Source organism: Sorex fumeus, unplaced genomic scaffold (assembly GCF_029834395.1).
Source record: "Sorex fumeus unplaced genomic scaffold, SorFum_2.1 ptg000128l, whole genome shotgun sequence".
NCBI classification, from domain to species: Eukaryota; Metazoa; Chordata; class Mammalia; order Eulipotyphla; family Soricidae; genus Sorex; species Sorex fumeus.
In genome coordinates, this window is record NW_026606185.1 from 24,299,946 (window position 1) to 24,327,263 (window position 27,318).

A 27,318-nucleotide genomic window follows, 5' to 3' on the forward strand; every position below is an offset into this window, starting at 1 on the left:
TCTGTATAGAAGACAGGTTCTTTTAACTGAAATTCAGTACATATCAATTAAGTCTCTTTGGGATTTTAACCTCTCCTGGCTCTTCCCCAGTGCAGCAATTTAAACAACAAATGTGTCTAATTTCAGGAGACCAGACTGGGAAGAAAGCTCTAAGCACCAATTCAGAACTCTCTTCCTTCAGATCAGACATTCTGGATCTTCGTCAACAACTGCATGAGATTACCGAAAAGACCAGCAAGAATAAAGATACACTGGAGAAGCTACAAGCAAGTGGGGATGCACTGGTAGATAGGCAGAGTCAACTGAAAGAAACTTTGGAGAACAATTCTTTCCTCATCACCACCGTCAACAAAACCCTCCAGGCCTATAATGGCTATGTCTCGAATCTGCAACAAGATACCAGCGTGCTGCAGGGTAACCTCCAGAGCCAGATGTATTCTCACAACGTGGTCATTATGAACCTCAACAACCTGAACCTGACACAGATCCAGCAGAGGAACCTCATCTCTAATCTGCAGCGCTCTGTAGATGACACAAGCCAGGCTATCCAGCGAATCAAGAACGACTTCCAAAATCTGCAGCAGGTTTTTCTTCAAGCCAAGAAGGACACTGATTGGCTGAAAGAAAAAGTGCAGAGCTTGCAGACACTGGCTGCCAATAATTCTGCTTTGGCCAAAGCCAACAACGACACTCTGGAGGATATGAACAGTCAACTTAACTCATTCACAGGTCAGATGGACAACATTACCGCAGCCTCACAAGCCAACGAGCAGAACCTGAAAGACCTGCAGGATGTACACAAGGATGCAGAGAACAGAACAACGATCAAGTTCAGTCAGCTGGAAGAACGTTTCCAGCTCTTTGAGACAGATATTGTGAACATCATTAGCAACATCAGTTACACAGCCCACCACCTGCGGACGCTGACCAGCAACCTGAATGAAGTCAGGACCACTTGCACAGATACCCTGACCAAACACACGGATGACCTGACCTCCTTAAATAACACGTTGGCCAACATCCGTTTGGATTCTGTTTCTCTCAGGATGCAACAAGATATGATGAGGTCCAGGCTAGACACCGAAGTTGCCAACTTATCGGTGATTATGGAAGAAATGAAGCTGGTGGACTCCAAGCATGGTCAGCTCATCAAGAATTTTACAATACTACAAGGTAAGTGAAGATTCTGAATTTCTGTTTGTGTTAGTCACCTATTGATGTATAACAAATTACCCCAAAAGCAAGCAATTTATGACTATGAACACTTATTATCCCATTGTTTCTGTGGATTAGAAATTCAAGAGTGGTTTAGTGGTGGTTCTGGTTCAGGATCTCTTATGAGGTTGAATTTAGATGTCTCAAGCCCTTCTGGGAGGATCTACCATCACAGTGACTTGTTCACACAGCTCTCAGCAAGAGATTTTTCACTTCTTTTTTGGCTATTGACAAGAAGCCTCAGTTCCTTACAATGGGACTTGGTTACCTATAGAGCAGGTGGTGCAAGAGCAAGAGCAAAAAGGAAGCCACAAGGTCCAACTTCAGAATTCTTGTCACATCACTTTTGTTGTGTTTGGTTCTTTACAGATAAGTCTCTAAAAGGCTGGAGCTATAGTACAGTGGGTAGGGCACTTGCCTTGCATTTAACTGACCCTGTTTTTTTTTTTTTTTTACAGTTGTAGATTTACAATTTTTTGTGCTTGGGTTTCGATTATACAATGATCAGATACCCATCCCTCCACCAGTGCCCATTTTCCACCACCATGGATAATATCCCCCCCACCCCCATCCCCCCATCCCCGCTGCCTTTGTGGCAGGGCAATCCCCTGTGTTCTCTCTCTCCTTTTGGGTGTTGTGGTCTGCAAAAGAGGCATTGAGTGGCAAACATGTTAAGTCCATAGTCTACTTTCGACATGCATCTCCCCTCCTGGGAGGATCCTCCAAACACCCGTTATTTGGTGCTCCCTTCTCTATCTGAACTGCCCTTTCCTCTAGGATACCCGGCTGGCCTCTAAGTTATGGAGTAATCCTCCTGGTGCTGATCTCAGCTATTCTTGGGTATTAATCTCATATTTTGTTACTTTATATCCCCCAGATGAATGCAATCTTTCTATGTAACTGACCCTGTTTTGATCCCTTAAACCACATATAGTTCCCTTAACCGGCCAGGAATGATCCCTAAGTGCAGAGCAAGGACTAAACCCTGAGCACCACTGGGTGTGACCCCAAAACAAAACAAGCAACAACAACAAAAAAATAAAATCTCAACAACAACAAAAATAATTACAACCCACACTCAAGGGACGAGAATTAAGCTTCTTGTAGTTTTTATTTAATTGGATTGCATTATATAATTGCATTACAACATAATCCAAGTTTCTGGGTGTGCATTGTTAAAAATCAACATGAGGATATATTACATTAAGTTGATCACTAGAGTCCAGTTCTGCCAAGCCCAGCTTCACTATACGATAAGTGACCCCTCTTTCCTTCATTTCCTCTAATAACTACTAATTGGGCTGGTACTCCCAATGTTTATTTTTGTTTTATTAAGTTCATCTACTTCTTTCATTTCTCTGTGTATCACACAGGAGTAAAATCATACAGTGTTTGTCTTTATTTGACTTACTTTCTAAGCTTAATATCTTCTAGGTTCATCTACATTGTAAGTGGCAGGATTTCATCTTTTATTATAAGCTTTATGTCTTGAAAGAAAGAAGTATAGCTAAGAATTTAAAGACAGTGCTCGAAGGCTCAGAGTGCTCCAAGCACTAAGTTCAATGTTTGTTGGATGAATGGTTGGTTCATTTGGATTCACTGAGTGCCTGACTTTTTTTCTGAGCTATTTTAATGCTATCCCCTGAAAGAATACTAATTCTTCTAGAACACAAAACTATCACTAAGATATTCCTGTTTTCAATAGTCATCTCTTTCAAGAAATGAGTGGCTGACAGTTTTAGTTGCAGAAGACGAAAATTATGTATAGTGTCTGATCATATAAAATTTAGTTTTACTTTCACTTGGGTCCTTCATATCAAAGTCCTTGATTCAATCTATGCAAATTTGTATTAGCTGTACATTAATTATATTTCTAGTTATAAATTATTATCATGGGTTTTAACTTGAAAATTCTGTGTAGAAGATGCTGTGTATTGTCCTCTAGTGTATATAAGGAAAACCAGAGGTTCTTTGCCTTTAGGTTACTTCAAGCCAAGAGAATTCTAAGGCATCAAAAGATCAGCTGTAAGCAAAGGTAATCCTGATTTTTTAAGGGGGCTAAAGGCAGATTCATCACACTATATAAAATAGAGAGTTTGTCTTCGAGCCCAAGAAAGATTAAATAAGAAATTATTAAAAAGATAACGTTAGCCTTCAGGAAAGCAATGATTATCAGTTGCATTATCTAAGATGAAAGCAATAGACCCAGTCTTGTTTCCTTACACAGAGAGAGCAAATGCTTGAAGCTGGGAAAGAACAGCCTATTGGGATTTAACCAAAGCTTTTGGCAGGGAGATTTTAAAGCAAAAAAATGTGGGGAAAGATACTGGATTACTCCACAGTGAGATGGATCTGTGGATGTTCTGTATTGCATAGCCAATTCCTATAGATTTAGCAGCTTGACAGATCCATTTCTCTTCTCATGGTTTTCGTGGCTTAGGAATCTGGACACACTGACAGAGAGCCTGTGCTCAGGGCCTCACCTGGCTGCATGGTGGGGCAGTGACAGGAGACAGAGCCATTTCTGCACTCTCCCAGGATCTTGATCGAATCTATTTCTGTGTGACATTAATATGACGGTTTCTCTTTTCTTTTGATGGTAGACTGCTTTCAGCATCCAGAGGCTACCCACAGTTTCTCTTTCACCCATACAGCCTCCTCTCAGGCAGCAGGCAGAGTGGAGACTAACATGTATCCCTAGTCAAGAGAATGACATCCCCTCACCTATGCCATATTCTGTTGGTAACAGATACACTCAGAGGGAAGAGATTACACAGGGGCCTGAGACACACCCTGGGATAAGGCTGCCACCTTGGTTGAATGGCCATTTTCAGGCATACCTCATTTTTGTTGTGCTCAAGTTTATTTTGATCAGCAGATACCCACACACAGGTCTTTGTTTACTACAGCCTCCACAAGTGAAAGGATTACAAATTGCAGCTGGGAAGTAGCTCAGTGGTAGATCACTTGTCTTACATGTATAAGGCTCTGGGATTTCACACAAAGAAATTAGAACTTGCATGAGTCTCAGATGATGATTATTAATTTTTAAGCAGTAAATTATTCTTCATTAACGTGTGGATTGTTTTATTGGACATAGTACTGTTGCATGCTTCATTGATTACAGTGGGGTGTAGATATATATTTGACATGAACTAAGAAGCCAGGAAATTCATATGCCTTGCTTCATGGTGGCAGACTGGATCTGAACCTGCAATACCTCTGAGGTGTGGTTGTATAAAGAATGGGGGCTCACCAAAAGAAGCTAAAAAAGAAAAATATTAAGAATAAAAATTTAGGGGCTGGAGCAATAGCACAACGGGTAGGGCATTTGCCTTGCATGCGAAAACCTGAGTTCGATTTCCAGCATCCCATATGGTCCTCTAAGCACTGCCAGGAGTAATTCCTGAGTGCAGAGCCAGGAGTAACCCCTGTGGATTGCCAGGTATGACCCAAAAAGCAAAATTTAAAAAATGGAAATTTAATCAAATAGTCTGATGCTGAGTGAAGTTGGTCAGAGGGAGAGTGACACAGAATGATCGAATGATCACTGTCATATGTGTTATATAAAGAAACATAATGGTGGCATAACAAATACCCAAAGACAGTGAAAATAAAGAACATGAGAACTGGTATTCAATAGGAAACCTGCCACTTAAGGGGGTTGGGGGATAGGACAGGGAAGGGGTAGGCTCTATGGTGGAGGGAAGGGAGGGAAGTAGTCAACCAGGAGGACGAGATGGTGCTGAAAGGTGGTAACGTCTTATGTATGAATCTCTATCAGGAACAGTGATGTAAACCACAGTGCAAAAGTTTATATTAAAAGCGAAAGAGAGCCTCTCATAGAAACAGACTGGTGTGTGGGAGGTAAATGGGGTTGGAGAGAGGTAGAATTGGAGGAAAGTGGGCAACAGTGAAGGGGTCAGTGCTGAAATATTGCATGTTTTCCCAAAACCCAATCTTGAATGATTTTGTAACTTCACAGAGACTAAATATAAATAAATAAATAAATAGTGGTATCTTGTGAGACCCAGGGAGTCTCAAGGCACAGCTGACAGATGGCTGACCCTGTTCAATAGCCTTGTCAGTGATTAGCATGAGATGTGGATGATCTGTTAATCCAATAGTTGTGTGGCATAATACTGCATATGTTTTGAATTATGATGATAGGATCATAATTCAAAGGTATGAGCATTTTAGTTGACTATATGAAATGTGTCTGCTAGAAAATTTAATGTGATCTTTGATAGTCAATAAAAAGAATGATACCTAAAATAAGGAAGGTGATATCTTTTACTAATATAGCAAGACTAATCCTGGAGGATAGTCCTGTCTAAGAAGAACATCCACAGGGTAGCATGATTTAAAATATATGACCAAAATTATGGAGCATAGAAGCTGTGTGCTCTCCTGGGAATATATCCCAGAGAGGCAAAAAAGTATAGTCGAAGTGATATCTGCACTTGTTTGCTCATTGCAGCACTCTTTACAATAGTCAGAATATGGAAAAAACCTTGAGTGCCGAGAACAGATGACTGGTTAAAGAAACTTTGGTACATTTACACAATGGAGTACTATGTAGCTGTTAGAAAAGATGAAGCCATGAAATTTACATACAAGTGGTACTACATGGAAAGTATCATGTTAGTGAAATGAGTCAGAAAGAAAGGGATAGACATAGAAAGATTGCATTCATCTGGGGAACATAAAGTAACAAAATAGGAGACTAACACCCAAGAGTGGCCAAGATTAGTACCAGGTTTGCTCCATGGCTTGGAGGCCAGACACACATGCTAGGGGGAAAGGGAGCTCAGATAGAGAAGGGAGCACCAAATAAAGGGTGTTGGGAGGATTCTCCCATCCTGAGTGCAGAGCCAGGAGTAAACCCTGAGCACTGCAGTGTGGCCCAGAAACAAAACCAAGTAACAACAACAAAAACTGAATTTCCAAGATTTTGAAAGAAGAAGTAAAATAACTCTCTACTTCTTGTTAAGCATCAGCAGCTTTGTTGGAAAACAAATTGTAATTTTTTCTTCTATGTAGAACACAGAGCTGGACACTTACACCACAAAGCAGAAATGGTGTAGTGATACAGTATTCCGTCCACGTCCAGATCCTTGCTTAGAGGACGTTGTACTCAAGGCTCTCTGTGAGTTCTAGAGAGTAGAGGGTAGTCTTGCTGGTATGCGGGCAGAGACTGCCTAGATTCTATCTCAGTTGTATTGGAGCATTTTGCAAGTTTCTGATGCCTTTACTAGTAACATGGTGTGCTGGCATTATAAAATCCAGAACCAAAGAACCACCCACTTGGTTTTGAAAGCAAGCCTTAAATTTATTCTACATGGGGCATTGCATGTGCTCCCATAAGTAGTATGATTATTTTCCTCCATTCAGATTTCAGGTTGTTGTTGCTGAGGCTCATAAATATTCCCATGTCATCTATACAATTTGGACTCATCCAGATGCTAATATGTGACTCTAGTATATTTACGATTAATGTATTTCCTATTAGGGTTTTTTTTCCTATTAGGGATTTTTAAAAATGATTTTAAAAAATTTTAATAGTCTTCCTTAAATTTATGGGGATTCAGTGCTGCCCTTTAAAATGGTTTTAGATATTTCTCGTGGTGTTTTTTTGTTTTTGTTTTTGTTTTGTTTTGTTTTTGCTTTTTGGGTCACACCTGGCAATGCACAGGGGTTACTCCTGGCTCTGCGCTCAGGAATTACCCCTGGCGGTGCTCAGGGGACCATATGGGATGCTGGGAATCGAACCCAGGTCGGCCACGTGCAAGGCAAATGCCCTACCCACTATGCTATCGCTCCAGCCCCTCATGGTGATTTTTTTAAAAAAGTAAATGTCAGAGCTGGAGCGATAGCACAGCGGGTAGGGCATTTGCCTTGCACGCAGCCGACCTGGGTTCAATTCCCAGCATCCCATATGGTCCCCTGAGCACCACCAGGGGTAATTCCTGAGTGCAGAGCCAGGAGTAACCCCTGTGCATTGATGGGTATGACCCAAAAAGCAAAAAAAAAAAAGTAAATGTCTAGGTTTTAATGAGCAAAGTGTGTGAGTATATGAATGTTCTGTGGATCACACAGAGGTAGGGGGTCACTTTACCCAGCAACTGAGAGCCAGGCTTCCTGCCCTGCTCAGCAATGGTTCCCCCAAGGTTGGGCAGCTATGAATGAAGACACAGATAGTAGTGCACTGGTCCTGAATTTATCTACAACCATGAACAATATGCATGCTTTTATTCAGAGAGTCAGATGGGGATGGGGTTGGGGGAGGGGGCGGCTGGGGCGGAGGGTGGGGATTCATTATTTAGCTCATCCAGCTGAGCAAGACATCACCAGAACATAGACTTTTAGACCTTTATCAGAGGCAAAGCTTGCTTCTCCTCTTAATATCTGTTCCCTTCCTTCCCAAGATCTGGTATCTGTGGTATTTTGTGCTGACTATGGAATCCACTTTGATGTTATTCTTAAGAATAAGCCACATCCTCTACTTGGAATAAGTGGAGATATTCAACAGTTACTTTCAGTCAGGAGGGGAATAACTGAACATGACATACTGCCTGACCCCAGAAAGCAATAAAATTACAGGTTCCTTCTGCCCTCCCAAACCAGCATGCTCCCAGAGATGTGATGTTAACTCTCTGAAGTACCTTGATATTGTAAACCAGTGTGTGGATGGAAAAAATATCCAAAAATAAAAATAGAATACTCCGATTTGGTATGGCTTGGTATATTGGAGAGGTGTTGCGAGGGCGGGGGGGGGGGGGTGGCGATGGCGGGGTGTGAGACTGGCAGCACTGTTAGCATTCATTTTTATGCAATGGTTAAGTATTCCCAGACAACTCCCAAATAAGCCATCCTAGTGAAAACCAAGTAAAGCTGCTGCTTTCAGTTAGAGGGGAAAGCTGCACTGAAAAGCTGTCGCCAGGTAAGAGGTGTGGGATTCATGTCAGGAGAGGAAGAAAAAGGCATGTGTGTTTGGAACTCAGTCAGAAACCAGAGCCAGGAATCTGGAAGAAATACATTTCCCACCGCAAGGTTGTCGGATCAGGAAGATCAGACCCTGAACCATCATTAGTTCAGGGCCTGGCTGTTTTATTGTGATCCCAGGTGTGAGTGATTAAGAAATCTGATGGTTGGCAAGTTCCTGAGAGATCACAGAAAGAATTTCTAAAGTACTGATATTTCTAATACACTTTCATCGTTATTTGGGCTTCTGAGAGTAAACATAGATCACAAACAGAACAAAAGTATTTGAGGAAGAAAGTTACTTTCATCTTTTGCTCAATTCAAACAAATTAGAAATCTGTTTCAGTTTATCGTCAGTATCACTTCACGCGGGTCTTCCTCAATACATCATCAGAGCACATGCCACCATCACAACTATTAATCCTGTGCCACTGTATCAGCCACAGCAACTTAGTCAATTTTTTAAAAATTTTACCTTTTGTTGCCATTGATGCCATGACCAGAGGTCACAAATTGGTGGCAGCATCCACTGATTTGCAGTGTTCCTCAGGCCACACACTGTAGTGTACAACACATGCCTGCACACACGTGTTGTAGAGCAGGCTTTCGTGGCGCCGGCCTCGCAGGTGGCAATGTCACCAGGACTGCAGATGGGATCTAACTTGTGGCCTCCCACCGAGCTGTCTACCTCCCCTGTCTTTCCTAAATAGCCTCGGCTATTTAATGAGCCAACTCAAGTCAAGCAGAAGTCACTCAGCCTGCAGAGGCCTCTGCATGATCAGTGTGAGCCAGGAAAGACATCTCCCCTGATCTTCCCATAGTGGCCGCCAGTGTCACCCTGACTTGGCAGAGGGATACTCAGAGCAGAAGGGAAGTGACACAACACAGGTTTCTATTTTCCTGAAACCTCTCTCTTTTCGTCTCTCCTGGGCCCCAAAGTGTTAACAGTAGCACACACTGCATGTTGATGTAGGATACACATTGATTTGATAAACACTCAATAATGACTCAGCACCAGACTCTGCTAGCTGCTAGATGGAGGAGGGTCCTCAAAGAACAAACAAGGACTAAGTGATTAAAGAATGAGGAAAATCTTCCATCTGGAGTGACTTGGGAGGGTTACATCAGGATTTTTCCAGATGGATATGGGAAGAGGGAATTTCAAGTGCAGAAATGTGCAGAAGTGCAAGGGAGGATGGACTAAACATGGGTGAGACCAGCTCATAAAAAACTTGGCACCAGATGACCAAATAGGGGCTGAATATCCAAGAGCAAGTGGAGGTCAGAGTTGTGTGTTAAGAAAAATGTGGGAGAGATGCAGAGTAGGATGAATGGAGATAATCAACTATATTAAATAGCAAGTAAGCAGGTATGTAATGATGTAGAAAAATTAAAGAGGAGAAAGTTCAAAGATAAGAGCATACACATGGGATTGTGATGGTGTGGAGGGTGATGGAGGGAGCCAGAAACAGCAGACTTGATAAGGTCAGTCTTAGGCATGCAGGCTGGGGGATCTGACAGATATTTCAAGGGGGGAAAAATGGATTGTTGAACCAGCAGATGGAACTTAGGATCTAGTATCCAAGGGAACTAATGACAGAGCACCTCACAGGAGCTGGTGGGCAGAAGTAGATGTGATGGGCTCACGGGTAGGGTGCTCCTCCTAAAGTCTTCTCTAGCCTCATTTAGGGAACAGATGTGCCCAGAAGGAATGCACCTGAAGCCGGCCGCAACCATTAGGATAAACTCTCAAAACTCAAGGAGGGTCCTGTTAAGTAAATCCCTGATTGACTTATCTCGTGGCTAGCCCCAGCTAAGGAAAGCCAATGCCAGGGCCTAGGCTAAGAGGCATGCAGGTTGGGGTTTCTGACAGAGACCAGAGATGGTGAGTTGATTTGGGGCATGGTGGTATGAGGAGAGTGTGGTGTCCATCAAAGGTTTTGGGTAGGAAGGGGCAGAGAGCGATCCCTGAAGGAAGGTAGGAAGCACTACCAGTGAGGAAAAGGGAATACAGATAAAATTTAGGTGTGGGACCAGGAAGATAATATAGTACAAGCATCCAGGATAGGGTGACTGCCTTGAATATGGCCAACCTGGATTCAATCCTGGCACCACCAGATGTGATCTCTGAATGCAGAGCCAAGAGTAATCCCTGAGCATAGGCAGATGTGCCAAACCCCCCCCCCCCCAAAAAGAAAACTTAGGTGGGGGATCAGGGAGTTAGGTGAGAGGACTAGAAAATATGCCTGGTGTACGAAGTGCTCCAAGTTCAATCCCTAACACTGTGTGGCCTCACCTCAGCACCACTGCACATTGTCGGGCCTGAACACTGAACCATCAGTCCCAGCTCTGCTCAGCCACTGGACTTCAGGTTCCCAACCATTGCTGGGGAAGCTCCCACCCCCACGATCACCTACCTCTTCTTCATGTTCCCAACACCTCTCACCTTAGACTTCCTGCTTCTGTAGAGAATAAGAGTGGGCCTTTTGCTTTTGTTTTTTTTTCTTTTTTGTTTTAATGAATCACTGTGAGATGTAGCTATAGACTTACAAACTTTCATGATTGCGTTCCAGTCAAACAATGTTCAAGTACCCAACCCTCCAGCAGCGCCCATTCTCACCACCAATGTTCCCAGTATCCCTCTCCCCACCACGCCTTCCCACCCCCTGCCTCTGTCGCAGGTACATTCCCTCTTACTCTCTTTGTCCTTATGGGTGTTATGGCCATCATGTTTGGTCCGTAGCCTACTTTTGGTACACATCTACTATCCCAAGTTATCTCTCCAACCATCATTTACTTAGTGCTTCTTTCTCCATCCCAGCTACCTTTTCCCCCAGTGAATGATATTGGCTTCCAAGCCATGGGGCAATCCTCCTGACCCTATTTCTACTGTCCTTAGGTGTTAGTCTCCTAGTATGTTACTTTATTTTGAGTGGGCCTTTTTCATCCATGCTTGCAACGGTAGTTCAGAAGTGGAGATAATGGAGATTCTGGTGAGCTAAATAATTGAGAACCAAAACCTCTGAGATGCATTCACCTCACTGACGTCACTGGAAGAAGCTGAGTTCCTATTCCTGTACCACGCTGAGACTCTGGCCGCCGTGTGGTTTTCTCCAAGACTAACTCTCTGGCACAGCTCAGTAACCCTGAACAGTGAGCTGAGCATCTCTGCTCCCAGCTTTTCTCCATAGACTTGGGTGATAGAACAGATGGGGGAAATAGCTCAGAAATGGATCATACAGTTTCCGGTGTGAGATCTCTGGATGATGTTCCATGATCCCTGAGAGCGTGAACATTTTTATGGTTTGGGAAGGGATGAGCAAATATTTTCTACCTTTGCCACCCCTGTCCCCATTACCACTATTTTGTTTGGTTTTGGTTTTGGGATATTTACCCAGCAATGCTCAAGATCACTTCTGATGGTGGAGGGGGACCACATGGAATGCCAGGGATCAGCAGACACAGGTCAGCCACAGGCAAGGCAAGTGCCCCACCCACTGTACCATCTCTCCAGCCTCTAGAGAAAACTTATTTTTTGCTGCTTTGATGGAAAAGTGTTTTCTCCCCTGCCAAGAGGAGAGTCCACTCCTGGTTTTCTCTCCTCCCACCTCCCTTGCTTTTCCAATGTGTTGAGGCAGTTGGCCTGTATGCAGCCAACTGTGGCTCGTTCCCTGACACTGCATATTGTACCCTGATTACCACTGAGAGCAATCCTTGAGCACAGAGCTGGCTGTAGCTTCAGGGTGTTACCTCAGAGCCGAAAAGGGACAAATTGTAATAGAATTCTTAATATAACTTTCTTTTTCATATAATATGAATATTTTACTAATGGTGCATGGAAGTTTATAAGGAATCATACCTTCCTACATATTAATAGGGAATTAATACATTCAACACATCACTTTATCTTGTGATGTGTTGAATGTATATGACTGTGTGTGACTCTGTAGAGTTGAAAAATATATGAATTTAGTTTTAAAAGTTTCACTAATAAATTTTAAGATATGACTAAAGAAAAAAAATTAGCAAATCTCCAACGACAAATGCCACAGAAGTGCAGAAACAAGGACTAGTTCCTGTTTGCATAATTAGGCTGTCACTGTCACTGTCATCCCATTACTCCAGCTGGTTCCAGTAGTGTCTCCATTTGTCCCAGCCCTGAGATATTAGCATCGTAAACTTTATGCTCTCTCTCCGGATGCGGCATGCCAGCTGGATGTCTTTGGGCATAATGGTGATGGGCTTGGCAGGGAATGTGCAGAGGTTGGTGTCCTCGAAGAGCCCCACCAGGTAGGGCCTTGCACGCCTCCTGCAGCGCCATGACAGCCGTGCTCTGGGAGCGCAGATTGGTCTGAAGTCCTATGTGATCTTGCGTGCACCAGCCGCTGGAAAGGTAGCTGGCAGATCTCTTGTAGCGCCATGGTGTCGGGCCGGTAGTGGTGCAGCTTCTTCATGCCACCCATGGCTGGTGTGCTCTTGTGGGCCATCTTGATGGCCAGCTGCTTACACAGCACCTTCCCACTGTTGACTTGCACCATCTGCTTATTATGAGACCTCTTGTTCTTCCCAACTCAGCTGGAGACTACTCAGGGTTAGGGAAATGAGACCCATTTTAGCTACTGTTGTTGGCATATTTGGTACATATTCGGGTGGCTTGGCAGGTTCTGCTATGCGGGCTGGATACCCTCTGTAGCTTGCCAGGCTCTCTAGGAGGTATATGGAGGCTTTTAGCCATAATTAGACTAGAACTAGGAAAATGCTCCCTGCTGGTTCTGGCCTGGTACTGTTACCCACAGGACCCCTGTCTCCCTGAGCTGGTGCAGTTAACACAGGTGGAAGGGACAGGTGCACCAGTGGTGTACAGCTTAGGGCCGGGCTTGGTAGGATGAAGGAAAGGCCAGGTTCTGCAAGGAGCTCAATGGCATTGGGAGGGTCTAATTCTACTCTTTATGTCAACACATGCATGGTGCAGTGTTAGTCATGTAACAAGTCGTCAATACGCATTTGTCAAAACAAAGAGGAAATAAGAGGGAATCCTGCCCTGAGCTGCACACCTTCCTGCCCTGAAAAGAAAGGAATTAGTGAATGGAGAGAACTTCAAGTTTATTGCTTTGAGTTTGAGTTTATTGATTTGAGTTTGTTTTAGGCACTGTGATTCACAGTACTGTTAGTGATAAGGTTTCATGCAGAAAATTGTCCATCACCACACCTTCCACTGGTGTCCCCAACTCAGACCCCACCCTTCGTGGTAAGATCAGTTTTGTAGACCAGTTCTCAGTTCCAGTGTCTTTGGCCATTTGTTATTCCTCTCCAGTTTCTTTATATCCAACATATAAGGACGATCATTCTGAGTCTCCTTCTGACTCATTTCACTCAGCAGGACAACACTCGCCGGATCTGTTCACATAGCAGCCAACTGCATGATTTCATCTTTTCTTATAGCCAAGTATATGTGCCAGTTTCTTTATCTCATCATCTGCTTCTGGACATGTGGTTGTGTCCAGATCTTGGCCAGTGTGAATAGTGTGTATCTCTGTGTGGCTGGCATCACTGTCCCCTTCCCGCAGACACCCCCACTCACTAAAGAACTGTATGTCATTCCCATGGATTCTGGAGGCTTGGCGCCAGAAGGCTGGGCTTACCAGAACAACCTCTGTGTTAAAGAATCCCATTAACAGTCCCATGGTTGCCCAGTGTGAACTAGTCCTTATTTCCACACTTCTGTGGGATTTGTCATTAGAGATTTGCTAAGATTCTCTGTCACTCACAGTGGATTCCCTATTAATTGCCATTTCTTTTTTGTTGTTGCTGCTAGGTCCTCCTGGTCCCCGGGGTCCCAAAGGTGACAGAGGACAGCAGGGACCCCCTGGTCCCACTGGCAACAAGGGACAAAAAGGAGAAAAGGGAGAACCGGGTCCCCCGGGCCCTGCTGGTGAGAGGGGTCCCATTGGGCCCATCGGCCCCCCTGGAGAGCGCGGAGGAAAAGGCTCCAAAGGTCTACAGGGCCCCAAAGGCTCCCGTGGGTCCCCTGGGAAGCCCGGCCCTCAGGGCCCCAGTGGAGATCCAGGTCCCGCGGGCCCACCGGGCAAGGACGGACTTCCAGGCCCCCAGGGCCCTCCTGGCTTCCAGGGGCTACAGGGGACTGTGGGGGAACCCGGTGTGCCTGGACCCAGAGGGCTGCCGGGCTTACCTGGGGTGCCCGGCATGCCAGGCCCCAAGGGTCCCCCAGGGCCCCCAGGGCCCCCAGGTCCCTCAGGAGCAGCGGTGCCCCTGGCCCTGCAGAACGAGCCAACCACAGCACCAGAAGCCAATGGTGAGTCTAAGTCATTCCCTGCTCTGAGGATGGGGTGGGCCAGGCTGGGGGGGCTGGAGGGGGGTGCATGGTAGGGCCAGGCCCCAGCAGGCAGCCCATGTATAGCCCACCTACCTCCAACCTGTTTGGCAGCACCATGGGGGCAGGGGCGGGGCTTGGGAGTGGGCACACAGCCCCTGCGCATAGCACCTGGCTCTGTCACAGGCCCAGGCTCTCACTCCACTTTCCAGCCCTGGCTGATTTAGCTAAATGAGGCCTTGTGGCAAACTCATCCCCAACATTTCCCAGACTGCCCTACAGGCCCCTCAGGGGGCATGCAGGGAGCTTCTTGTCACTGGGTTTTTTGGTGGGGGCTTGGAGGACTCTGAGCTACACCCAGTGATGCTCCGGGACTACTCCTGGCTGGAGGCTCAGTTCCCTCTTCTGGGGACCTTGCAGTGCCAGGGATGAAACCCAAGGGCCCACACCCAGCCCGCTGAGTGCACTCCAGCTCCCCAGCCCCACTTTCAATTCTTTTTGAGAGGGTACTCAGGCATCTTTGAGAGCTTTGATAATAAAAGTTTTGGCAAAACTCAGTGTTGATTAGTAAACCAGCCTGTTTCTCTCCTTTGACCCAAACTAAATTCCTCTTTTCGTATGACTTGAGTATCTCTGTAGTTCTGTGAAACCAGTTTGGGTTCTGAGTTTTCATGTCTGGTGGACTGTTTCCACCAGACATGAAATTGTTCCATTTGATTCCAGACTGAATTTGAAAATCTGTGCCTGCACTGGCCTTTGAGATTCTGTCATTTCTGCCATTATAAAGACTAATCCAGGCTCAGAGGAACAAAGACCCAGGAATACATCATTTCCAGGCCATGGAGCTTTAACAACTATGTACTCCTGCAGCCACCTCCCTGTCTGCTCCCATGTCTATATAGAAAAGCAGGGCTGGAGCTGAAGCAATAGCACAACGGGTAGGGCGTTTGCCTTGCATGCGGCCGACCCAGGTTTGATTCCCAGCATCCCATATGGTCCCCCCAGCACCGCCAGGAGTAACCCCTGTGCATTGCTGGGTGTGACCCAAAAAGCAAAAAAAAAAAGAAAGAAAGAAAGAAAAGAAAAAGAAAAGCAGGGCCATGGCTGTAATATCTAACATAACTGGTAAAAGTCATAGTACTCTGTGTGTGCGTGTGTTTTAATCAAAGTTTCAAACCTTTATACCATTAGGCTGCCCACCTCACTGGAAGAACTTCACAGACAAATGTTATTATTTTTCGGTGGAGAAAGACATTTTTGATGATGCAAAACTTTTCTGTGAAGACAAGTCTTCACATCTCGTCTTCATAAACACAAGAGAGGAGCAGGTATGTTTTGGCATACTTGGAGGGAAACTATAATTTAAGGATAGTTTACATCTGGAAATTGCATGCTTGCTAAGGATTCAAATATATCAAGAATTCATGGTCACATAAACACTGAAGGCTGCATTTGGAGATTTGGGCCTTATCCAATAGTGGGAAGTATTCATGGAAATTACGGCCAATGCTTCCACCTGGAAGCTGGTGCATATGCCTGCTACTGCTTGGCTCCTCCCAGCAGCTGCTGAGAGATCTGGAAAGGCACAGGAGAAGATTGGAGAAATTGCGGGGTCAGGGTACAAGGTTATGACTTGTGGCTCAACAGGATCTGGAAGATTATGAAGAAAGATCCCAAGATCACATGTGATAAGGGTGGCGAGCACTTATTGGACCTTTAAAGCTCAAAATCACCCTAGTGTTTTATGGGTATTTTTACCCTTAGTTTAGAGATAGAAGGCAGCAGCAGGTTTAAATTATTTATTTAACAAATAAATGCAGGGTGGAGGCTGAAACTAAGATCCAGAACTTATGTCTCGTGACAGATACAAATACTTTTTTTATTTGGGGCCACACCTGGCAGTGCTCAGGGCTTAGCCCTGGCAGTTCTCAGGGGACCAAATGGAGTAACTGGGTTTTAACCTGTATCAGCTGTGTGCAACGCAAATACTCTACCCACTGTACTATCATTCCAACCCCTACAAATATTTGGGAGGGATACACTTAGTGATGCTCAGGGATCATTTCTGGTGGGCTCTGGTGGCCATATGGAGTGCCAGGGATTGAACCCAGGTGGACCATATGCAAAGCGAATGTCCTACCCACTGTACTATCTCTCTGGCACCTACAAATGCCTTTGTGATGGTTGCAGGGTCTTTCTTTTTAACTAACTAGAAATGAGCTTAACAATTAGCTCAGTGTAATCCCAACTCAACCACACATTATCTTAATTACACGAAGTCCTGGTTGTGATTCCTGGTTACCTCCCACCATCTAAAAGAAGACTCTTTGGCACCAAAGAAATACTGCAGTAGTTAGGGCACTTGCTCTGCCCGTGGTCAACCAGGGTTCTATCCCTGGCATCCTCCCATATGATTCCCGAGCACCACCAGGAGTGATTCTCAAGTATAGAGTGAGAAAGCTTTGAGCATTTTCCAAGTGTGGCCCAGCAACCCCCCACCCCAAAACAAGACTCTTTGGGTGGGACACTGAAATTGTTCAGGGGAGGACTCAATAAGACCATGGCTATTCCTGTTTCTAGAAATTAGGAGGCAGGAGTGGAATAAGGGGCTGGAGGGATTTCATTGGTTAGCTAGAAGAGTCAGAAGAGGAAGAACCACTGAAATATCATTTGTATGTTCTTTAGGGGCTGGAGAGATAGTACAGCACATAGGTACTTGGTCTGCATGCAGCAGACATGGGTTCAATTCCTGCCATCTTGTATGGTCCCCCAAGTACTGTCAGGAGTAACCTTTGAGCATCACTGAGTGTAGCCTCACACCCCCACCCCCGCTGAAAAGAAAAAAAAAAGGCCAACCTTAGATATCTGCTTTGAAAAGTAGTAACTCACTCTTATTGAATTTTCAGCAATGGATAAAAAAACAAATTGTCGGGAGAGATAGCCACTGGATTGGTCTCACGGACTCAGAACATGAAAATGAATGGAAGTGGCTGGATGGGACATCTCCAGAGTTTAAGTGAGTACTCAGAAACCTCTAGATTGTTGGACACAGTTTCACGGTTGTTTTTCACTTCTTGCCCCTCTCCCTACAGTTTCTTCCTTATATACTTTTCAAACTGAGGCTCCTGGTACCAGTTACATATTTTGTGTAGGAAATTGTGGTTGAGAACTGATAAGTTCTGGAGTTGAAGTTTTCTTTTCTTAAAGAGAATTTTTTTCATTTGTGTGAAAAAAACAAGATTCATAACACCACAGAGTGTCCATAATAAAGCTATTTGAATAGTATTGTGAAGGCTAAGGAAGCCAGGATGACTTATAGCACAACCAGGCTTCACTCTGCTGCTTACGAGGTATGTAGGGAGACACAGAGGAGGCAGAGGTAGCCACAACAGAGAGAATGAATGGTACCAACCCCTGGATTGATCTGCCACGACCTTCCAGGGAAGTACCCAAAGAAATGAGCACTCTTAAAAGTCTGATTGAGCCTCTGCATGGGTGGACAATAAAGTCCTGCCACCCTCACAACAGCAGCCGACTAGCTCTACTGACAGTCATGTGATCTCTTCAGTCGGTCACTACCACTGAATTTTCAGGGCACTGTGGTCTCAGACTGAGGTAGGTTACACTCTTAGCCTAAGTTAGCCCTGACCACGACCTAATTCCCTAGGTTCACCGTCTGCTCTTGCAGAAAGGAATTTTAAGAGAAGACAAATAGTGGGAGCAAAATAATTTTACTTAGGAAATATTAGCAGATGAGAGCCCTGTCGAGGAAAGAAATTACACATGCTGAGCTGGGATATCTGGGCAACTCTAAGGAGGCGTGTGTCAAGTCAAAGAAAGAAATTATACATCTCAAATTGGGGTGTAGGCAACCCAAGAATGGAGTTGCGAAGCTGATAAAGGTCTGGGGGTTCCTCTTGGATACCACTACATATAATGGGTTCCAGTCCTGGCTGGGCTTCTGGCCAGGGTGTGATCATGAACCACAAGTTTATGGCTCTGCTACACATGGGAAAGTCAAGTATAACATGGATAAAGGTTAACCCTCTGATGAAGATTTGAAATCCGATGTGTGCCATGTGGCCTAAAATCAAAAAAGATGACCACAGAGAAAGGGGACACACATTATTTTACTCAATTCACTCTATATCTATGAAGATTGACTTTATGGAAGCACCAGTCTACTCGGGCTGGAACAATAGCACAGTGGGTAGGGCATTTGCCTTGCACGCAACCAATGCGGGTTCGACTCCTCCGCCCCTTTCAGAGAGACCGGCAAGCTACCAAGAGTATCCCACCCGAATAGCAGAGCCTGGCAAGCTCCCCATGGCATATTTGATATGCCAAAAACAGTAATAAGTCTCACAATGGAGATGTCACTCATGCCCACTTGAGTAAGTCGATGAACAACAGGAGGACAGTGCTACAGTGGACAGTGCTATAATGCTACCACACTACTCACTGGTTTTTGAGATGCATGACCCACACTGGCATGGCATGATAACTTTTAGTGAATTATCCTGGAGCCTCCATGCTGTCCTGGAGAATCTTTCTACCATGCCATGTAGGAACAACAAAAAAGGTGCTATTATACTGCTAAGTTTTTTAAATATGATTTCTAGAACTCTGACACAAGCAATAAGCAGACATACTACTTCTAAAACACAATGAAGAGCAGGATTTCCAAAAAGGGTCCAACATTCTTCCCTCATTAATCAATGTTTATGGGACATTTTACCCAACAACTACAAATACAAATTATTTTCAAGTGCATGTGGTATGTTTACTAAAATAAAGTAAGTTGGCCAAAAACGCCTCAATTTACTGAACTAGAGAGTAGACCACATAGGGAACGTATCTTGTAAGCAGTCATCCCGGGCCCTGTTCCCCAGCACTATCTATAGTTCCCTGAGCACCAGGAGCAGAGTTAAGAATAAGCCCTGGCCACTGCTGGATGTGGCCCCAAAACAAAATTTAAAAGTCTCAATGTAAAAGAACCGAGATAGTGTATAATATGTTCTCTGATAAAATTAGAAATAAGTAACAGAAAAATACTTATAAAAATCCAAACATTTTTATTAAAGGACATACTTCTAAATAACCCATGGTTCGAAGAAGGAATCACAAAGGAATTTTCAAATGTTTAAGAAAACAGAAGCACAAAATCATCAAAATCTATGGGTTGTAGCTAACCCAGTGTCTATAACCAGGAGTTTTATAGCTTTAGAATAATAACATTAGCAATTTTTTAATTGAAAAACAATGCTTCTACTTCAAGCTTTGGTTTCATGAGAGTAGAAGAGCAAATTAGTCACTACATGAATAAAAGAAAATAATATTAATGACCAGAAAGCAATGAAATAGAAAAGACAAAAGAGGGAGAGCATCTAGGAAAACAAGAACATGTCAAAGCTGATCGTTCTACTTTTTGATGGGATAAATGCATGTCATTTGGAAAAGGCCATCATAGCTGGGGCTGGCATCCTGGTCAGACTCAAGTGGAATATGCTGTTCCGTGTTTAGAGCAGAATTGCAAATAGCTTGTTGAAGTTTTCTTGACCACTTTGCCTGTAGTTATCTGTGTTAGAATACCAGAGTTGGAATATTCTTCCTGAGATTTCCCAAAGCACGTTTGAAGTGTTTCTTTTCCTCCTGTCCACTTTTTTGAGCCTCCATACCAGACACCAGTTTGTGGCAATATGCCATCAATTTATGAGTAATAACTCTCATGTCTATGTTGCAGAGTTAAATTATGTGTTTCCTTTCTGTCCTTGCAGACTGATAATGATGCATATTGTGCACTTCAGCAGAGACCCATAGAACGATAGAAACCAAAAAGGGAGTGTTCAGTATCTTCTAAAGCAGTAGTAACTTATGTGATCCATGATTCATGTTTCGAAGAGCAGCACTAGCATAGGCCACTAGAGAGAAAGCTTTCACCATGCAGACCTTCTCAGCTGAAGAAAATTCTACAGCAAAGAAACACCTCTCTACTAAGATTTTCCTGTCTTGAAGCCAAGCTCTTACCAGCAGAAGTTTCTTGGCCGTGAACCTTTACCCCGTTTTGTGATGTATGAGAGAGTACTAAGTTGTGAGGTTGGAGAGGGTTATTCCCAAAACAGAGCATTTGTTCTCTGTCTCCATTAGGATAAATCCCAAATCCTGTGGGTGGTTCACACCCACTAACTGGTGTGCTTGTGTGTTTCCAGCTCACAGGAACAGTGAGTCCAATTCCTCCCAAGGTCCCTGGAGTATCTAGAATATGCAGTCCAAGTGAAAACATGTGTTTCTGTCCAACACTTCTGTGACATGTGTGTTTAATATGGGAATCAGGAGTTCTCTACCCCAAAAATCAGCTGTTATTTTCAAAATCTATCTGTGAATGAAGTACAAATGCTATTTAGGCTTATTCTTTTATACATCTATAATTTGATATATTCTATTCCTTGTTATTATAAGCATGCATATTAAGGGCAGTGGCTACAAATCCTAAATTCCATGGGGCTTAGCTTTTCCAAAGAAATCCTTTAAGACATTGGATGCTCAGTCTAAAAGACAAATTGCGCCTTCAGCTTGACTTCAGGCTACCCACCATTCAACTGCCATCACTGCTCCAAGCTCAGTCACTCCATTCATGGCCACACAGAGCATTCTGCTCCTCTTCCTGAAGGTTGAACACTTAATATGAAAAATTTCGGTGACCTTAAAAAACAATGGGGATTCGCCCTCTCCTCTCTGGAAAGAAAGATGGCGGCCACATGGGAGCCTTGTGGACAGCAGGTATAAGCCGGGAGTGTGGGGGCGACTAAAACCTCAGGGGAAGGGGGGCGTTTCGCTCCGCCCTTCACGCCCTACCGAGGCCACCGGTTGCCCCCCGCGAGCGGCTCTCCAGCACGGCCAGAACTCCAGAACACAGACACCAATCTCTTAACTATCTGACTTTCAGTAGAAATACTTCCAGGGTCAATAGGTAAAAGAGCAGAAATCCAAAACCAACATTTAATTCTTGAACCCAGCCGTAGAAAGCAAATCACTTCACAATGCTTTTTCAGCATGTCTGATTTGGGGGGGGGGAGTAAACTCTAAATAATAGTGGTGAATCTTTTATTGAAACAATGAATCTAATCAAAGCAGATAGAGTGTTAACTAGAATGCATCTGCCTCACAGGGACGGGGAGGGGTGGGGGGTGGGGTTTTATTGGGGTTCTTCATGGTAAAAATAAGTATTGGTAAAGGGAAATGTGTTTGATATTTGCATGACTGAGACATAAACCTGAAAGCTTTGTAACCTTTCCCACAGTGATTCAATAAATAAATAAATAAATAAAATTTAAAAAAAAAAAAAAAAACAATGGGGAATGATGGTAAATTGTAAGAAAGAAGATAATCTTTACCCTAGTCTTAGACTGCAAGTCCCCTGTTTCTACTTACCTTTTCACCTGCCTTAAAATAACAAGGGGAAGTATTAAGCAGGCCTTCTCTCAGAAGTCACATTTACACAGTGTTTCAATGAACAGAATAGAATAGCAAATGTTTTCTTATTGTACATTTAGATATGACAGATCCAGATTCTCTAAACAAAACTGATCTCAATCCCACTTGCATTAGTGTCAAAAACAATCTATATATGTCAAAAAGTGACACTGCTCACCATTTCTAGAAGGTTCTTTCAAGTGGAACAGAAATATATTTGAAAATAAACAATCTTCCCTTCCAACTTCATCTCTGTGATCACTATGACAGCCTAAGAGTTTTCATTCTTAGGCTGTAAAAAAGTAACAAGGGTGAGACTTAGGGGGGATGTCTGTTGCCTAGAATTATCCTTGGCACCAAGTATATGTTCTCTGGACACCTGTTGCATGGATAAGTAAAAAAATGGACTATTTCTGATTCTTTCCCTAAGTAACATCCCATTTTTACTCTCAGAAGTTGACAGTTTCACCTTACTTATCACTACTTATGTGCAATCACTTTTTACTTGTAAAAAAAAATTAGAAAATAAATCCTTGGTGTGGGAGAGTCTATTCTACCTTGTTTCCCTGCTCTTTGGCTGTAAACACCAGTGGTCCTTTTCACTGGCCTCTAGTTCTTTCTGCCTGTCTGATCATCACAAGATGAAGAGCAATATGGGCTCTGTCCTTGGGTGACCCTGGGACATCCTATGGCTGGCGAGGTGATGAGTCACATTTGGGGGAAATGCCTCCTGCTCCAATGTTTTTTCAGCCCCTCCGCTGCAGGGAAGCTTATCCTCTCAAGTGGTAACCACAGGCTCCTGTGTTGTAAGACCTGCTCCTTAGAGAAAATTGAGCTTTCAAGTTCTGAATCTTGGAAATATGTCTAAGTTACTGCATGGAAATGGTGTCAGAACAGCAAACCCTGGCAGAGTGCTGCATTGAGCAGCAGCATCCAAGTTAACCAGCCCCAAGTGAACTCATCCTAAAGAAAACTTGTTTTTAAGAGTCTCGATTCCAATAAAAGGCAGTTAAAAGTATGAGTCATTTTTTGTAAAATAAATTTTTATACATAAAGCAGTCAACTGTCTGCTATGTAGCCAGATAGTTATAACAAAGTGCTGTAATTGTACATTCTAGTAAATGTTTATCAAGGAACTCTCACTTTCTCTACCTGACACTTTGACTAGAGACAAGCTGTTGAAATGTCCAAGCATTTGGGAATGGAAAGTAAGGGAAAGAAAGAGAATTTTGGCATTCCACTACACATTAGAAAGTTGTTCATCTAAAGTTTGGGAATGACAAAGCAGCTCAATGAGTTGGTTTCACTGTGGCAAAGAACAAGTTTGCAGGGAGATATCCCATTCTGTATTCTGCACTGCTCTGCAAAATAGCTGCTGCTTATTCTGAATGTCAGCATCTAGCTTTTTGACCCATGCATTTTCATTCTAGGACAAGTGACATGATACCATCTTTTCTTTTGTTTTGTTCTGTTTTTCTTTTATATTTCTCTGCTGCTCTTTGTTAAAGAAAACTTCTGAGGGACCAGACAAGTAACACGCAATGTCCTTTTTGTTCAAAGAAATTGGAAGGCGGGACAGCCAGATAACTGGGGTCATGGCCATGGGCCCGGAGAAGACTGTGCTGGGCTGATTTATGCTGGGCAGTGGAATGATTTCCAGTGTGAAGATGTCAATCACTTCATTTGTGAAAAAGACAAGGAGACAGGTAAGCTGCAAGCTGTAGGGTCTGAACTCGGAAGCACAGAGCTATCACAGACAGGGGTGAGGAGACTCAGGTGTCAGAATGTGGGCCTTGCAAATGGATTCCAGACTGGTTTCTCCACTCTCTAGCTGGGCAGGCTATTAATTTCAGGATAGTAATAATAAAATCCTCTTCATTGAGTTGCAAGGACTTAGACACATTAGTAAATGAGACCAATGTATCTAGTGAATACTCACTGTTAAACCAACTGGCCTAGATTATCATCATGAATATTGATAGTTGTTATTTGTGTTTTATTTATTCCTATATATTTTATTTTATTCCTGGGTAGGGAGACTCTTAAGCAGTGGAGGGAGCATTCCTGGCAATATTTAGTCAATTGGGCCACACAGTTCAGTGCTAATTCCTATGAATAAAGAATTGCTCAGGCCCTGTAGTGCCAAGGAACCTCGGAGCCATGTTGGGGGGCCCTTGGGGCGTCTGGGGCTACACCCAGCAGTGCTGGAGGCAGAAGGGGTTTGTGATGCTGGGTTTGAACTAGATTCCCAGTGTCCCAACTGCTGAGCCATGCCTTTGGCCCCAAGTTAATTGTTCTTAAACATATTCACTGATTTTATGTCTTTTTTCTAGCATTTATAATGCAGATAATGCAGACATCCAAAAGTTGAATTTGAAGGGGGTTGGGGGGGGGGAGAGAGAGAGAGAGAGAGAGAGAGAGTCCCTTATAAGCTTGTAAATCAAAAGGGCTTTGGAAAATTTATTTTACTTCAAAAGATACTTAGCTAAAGCTTCACCTAATATATGACACTCTTAAGAAAGCAGATCCTTAGTTTTATTCATCAGAACCAAACTTTAAAGTCTATGCTGGAAGAAAGAGGAAATTCTGAATAGTGCTAGCAGATGGCTTGAGCCTTTTCCAACCATTGCTGTCTTCTGGCCTTGTTTCTGTCCAGTGGTCCCCCCCCCCAGGCAGTTCTACCAGTTGCACCCCGAATCCCATGCTGTGGCCACCCCCATTTTAGTAGTTTTCACCTGTGGCCCCTGGGAATGTCCTAGAGGCCACTTTGTAGCTATATAGTCCTGATCGAGAAACCCTGGGTTAGGGGACTGATTTGGTAGGCGGGGGTGCTTAAAAATGTTCTAAAATTAGAGTAGAGGGGTCAGAGATGGACATTGAGCAAGGCTCTTATCTTGCATGCAATTGACCTGGCTTTGATCGCAGGCCTGATCCCCAGTTCCTTAAGTACTGCCAAAAATCAGGAGTGCTCCCTGAGCACTGAGCTAGAAGTAATCCCTGAGCACCAACCAGGTGTGGCCCCCAAATCCAAAATAATTTAATAAAACAAAATTAGAGTAGACCAAGTTTGTGATTACACTAAAAGTCATTAAATAATTTAAAAGAATAAATTATGTAAGCAATTTGTATTTAAAAACTGTATTTTAAACACTGATGGCAAACAAAAACCTCAAATATATTTTTCTCAAATTAATTTTGGCAGTAACAGCACAAATTATACAATCATTTACCAGATATGTATGGAATATCTTTGGTGTTTCAGGTACTGGTTCAAGTGCTAGAGGTCCAGAAACACCTAAGGAGTTCTCAGTCTAGTCGGCTGCAGGGAATGGTCGGAAATATTTGAAAAAGAGATTACAATAGAGGGTGACAAATGATTGAGGTTTGTCATTTGTTTGCCTTGCCCAGCTATTTGAGCTTAAATTGGGATGAGTATTGCCAGAGTAGTCTCCTTTAAAGTGAAGTTCACTGGGGCTGGAGCGATAGCACAACGGATAGGGTTTGCCTTGCACGCGGCCGACTTGGGTTCAATTCCCAGCATCCCATATGGTCCCCTGAGCACTGCCAGGAATGATTCCTGAGTGCAGAGCCAGGAGTGACCCCTGAGCCCAGGTGTGACTCAAAAAGCAAAAGAAAAAAAAGTGAAGTTCACTAGGGCCAAAGCTATAGTACACTAGGTAGGCTGCTTGTCTTGTACCCTGCTGACCTGGGTTTGATTCCCAACACCCCATATGATCCCCTGACCCCCCACCAGGACTGACCGCTGAGTACCTCTGGGTGTGGTCCAATTATAAAAAAAAGTTAAATATTTAAAATGCAGCTGACCTTTGACTTAATTTGAATAAAAATACAAGGCTAAAGATATAATACGATGTTTAAGGCTCTTGCCTTGTACATGTCTGTCCCTGGTTTGGTATTTGACCCTACATATGATACCCTGAATACTACCAGGTGTAATACCTGAGCACAAACTAGGAGTAAGCTCTGAGCACCACCCAGTGTCCCCAAAACCTGGGGGAAGGGGGAACTTACATAAACTTCCTTGACAAATTTAAACATCTAAATTTTACAGTAATATTATTTTTAAAATGAAAAAACTAATTCCCAACTCTTTTCTTCCCCTTTAGTTCTATCATCTGCCGTATAATGAAATGAGGAAAAAACATGAACAAATTTTTGGACAGTTCTCCAGGACAAAGGATACTTCTTTCTGATGCATTACTTTTTCACCAGATGGGGGAGGGGGGAGGATAAAAGCACTGAAAGCCAATTACTGGGAAAAAAATTGACAGCTATGTTCTTTACCATCCACCGTTACTCAAGGACTTGGGAACAAAAATGTTCCTCAGCACAATGTGATTTTCAGAATGCACAAGAACTGAACTGCAGAAATTTCTCTCAGCCAGTAACTACACAATTATGCGAATATTGTCTTCCAAAGTATGAAATGCTCCAATCAAAAAAAGACTCACTGCTTGTTGAGCAATAGAAACATCGAGCAACACTGTGTAATCAGTGCCTTCCATTCTAAAATCCCAAATGTAGGAAGAATATGCAGACATACAGGTATATAGGCCAACTCTTAGTAATAATATGAAATATACTTAAAGAGCTTTTAAAACTTTTTGTATTTTTGTACAAAATATTTGCCTTTTACAATTTTTTCTTTCATTCTTTTTGTTGTTGTTATTTTACAATTATAATACATGGAGCCAAAGAAAACAGTAATGGTACTAATAAAACCTCAGCAGGTTTCTGTCAAGTTTAATTCTACCCAATGAAGTTTTTTCAATTGTTGATTAAAAAAAGTATGTGTATGAATATATATTTAATGTATCATTTTCTCAGAGAAATCAATCACTTGAAGTATCTAGAAACATCCTTGCAGTTTTTGCCAGTTTAGATCATGCCTGAACATACATGCATGACTCATTCAGGTGGGTCCATGTCACCAGCCAGCACTCTCGCTGTGTGCCTGGCCACGTCCATAGGAAGTGGTCAACTTAAAATGTGCCTATACTTCATTTTGGTGGAATCAGGAATGGGAGAGGGGTACCTGCTAGGAGGAGCAGAGCACTTGACAATGTAGAAGGTGGTTCGCTTATGAATGAACCTACTTGGCATCAGATTCCTGCCTGCCACAGCTAAAATGAACCATCAGGAAAGTACAGTACTGCATCAGCCAAAGGCTGAGATAATACAATGGAAAAATCTGTGTCCTACCTGAAAGGATTGTGTTTTCTAAGTCAGATCCTCAAAGTATAATTCCAAAGCATGTGTGTATGATGAGATTCCAGAATGAATTTTTGGTTCTT

General features: G+C 43.4%; 1 protein-coding gene across 1 annotated transcript in view; it reads left to right on the forward strand.

Moving 5' to 3' along the window:
* COLEC12 (collectin subfamily member 12) overlaps nt 1-26,824 on the forward strand; it is a 202,237-nt gene extending 175,413 nt beyond the window's left edge. Inside the window, exons 5-10 of the mRNA XM_056137914.1 lie at nt 127-1,173; nt 14,015-14,512; nt 15,722-15,858; nt 17,437-17,546; nt 23,564-23,709; nt 26,131-26,824. Coding sequence (XP_055993889.1) covers nt 127-1,173; nt 14,015-14,512; nt 15,722-15,858; nt 17,437-17,546; nt 23,564-23,709; nt 26,131-26,150 — 1,958 coding nt within the window. The 3' untranslated portion in view covers nt 26,151-26,824. The remainder of the gene's footprint in view (nt 1-126; nt 1,174-14,014; nt 14,513-15,721; nt 15,859-17,436; nt 17,547-23,563; nt 23,710-26,130) is intronic.
* Nucleotides 26,825-27,318: the final 494 nt, after the last annotated feature.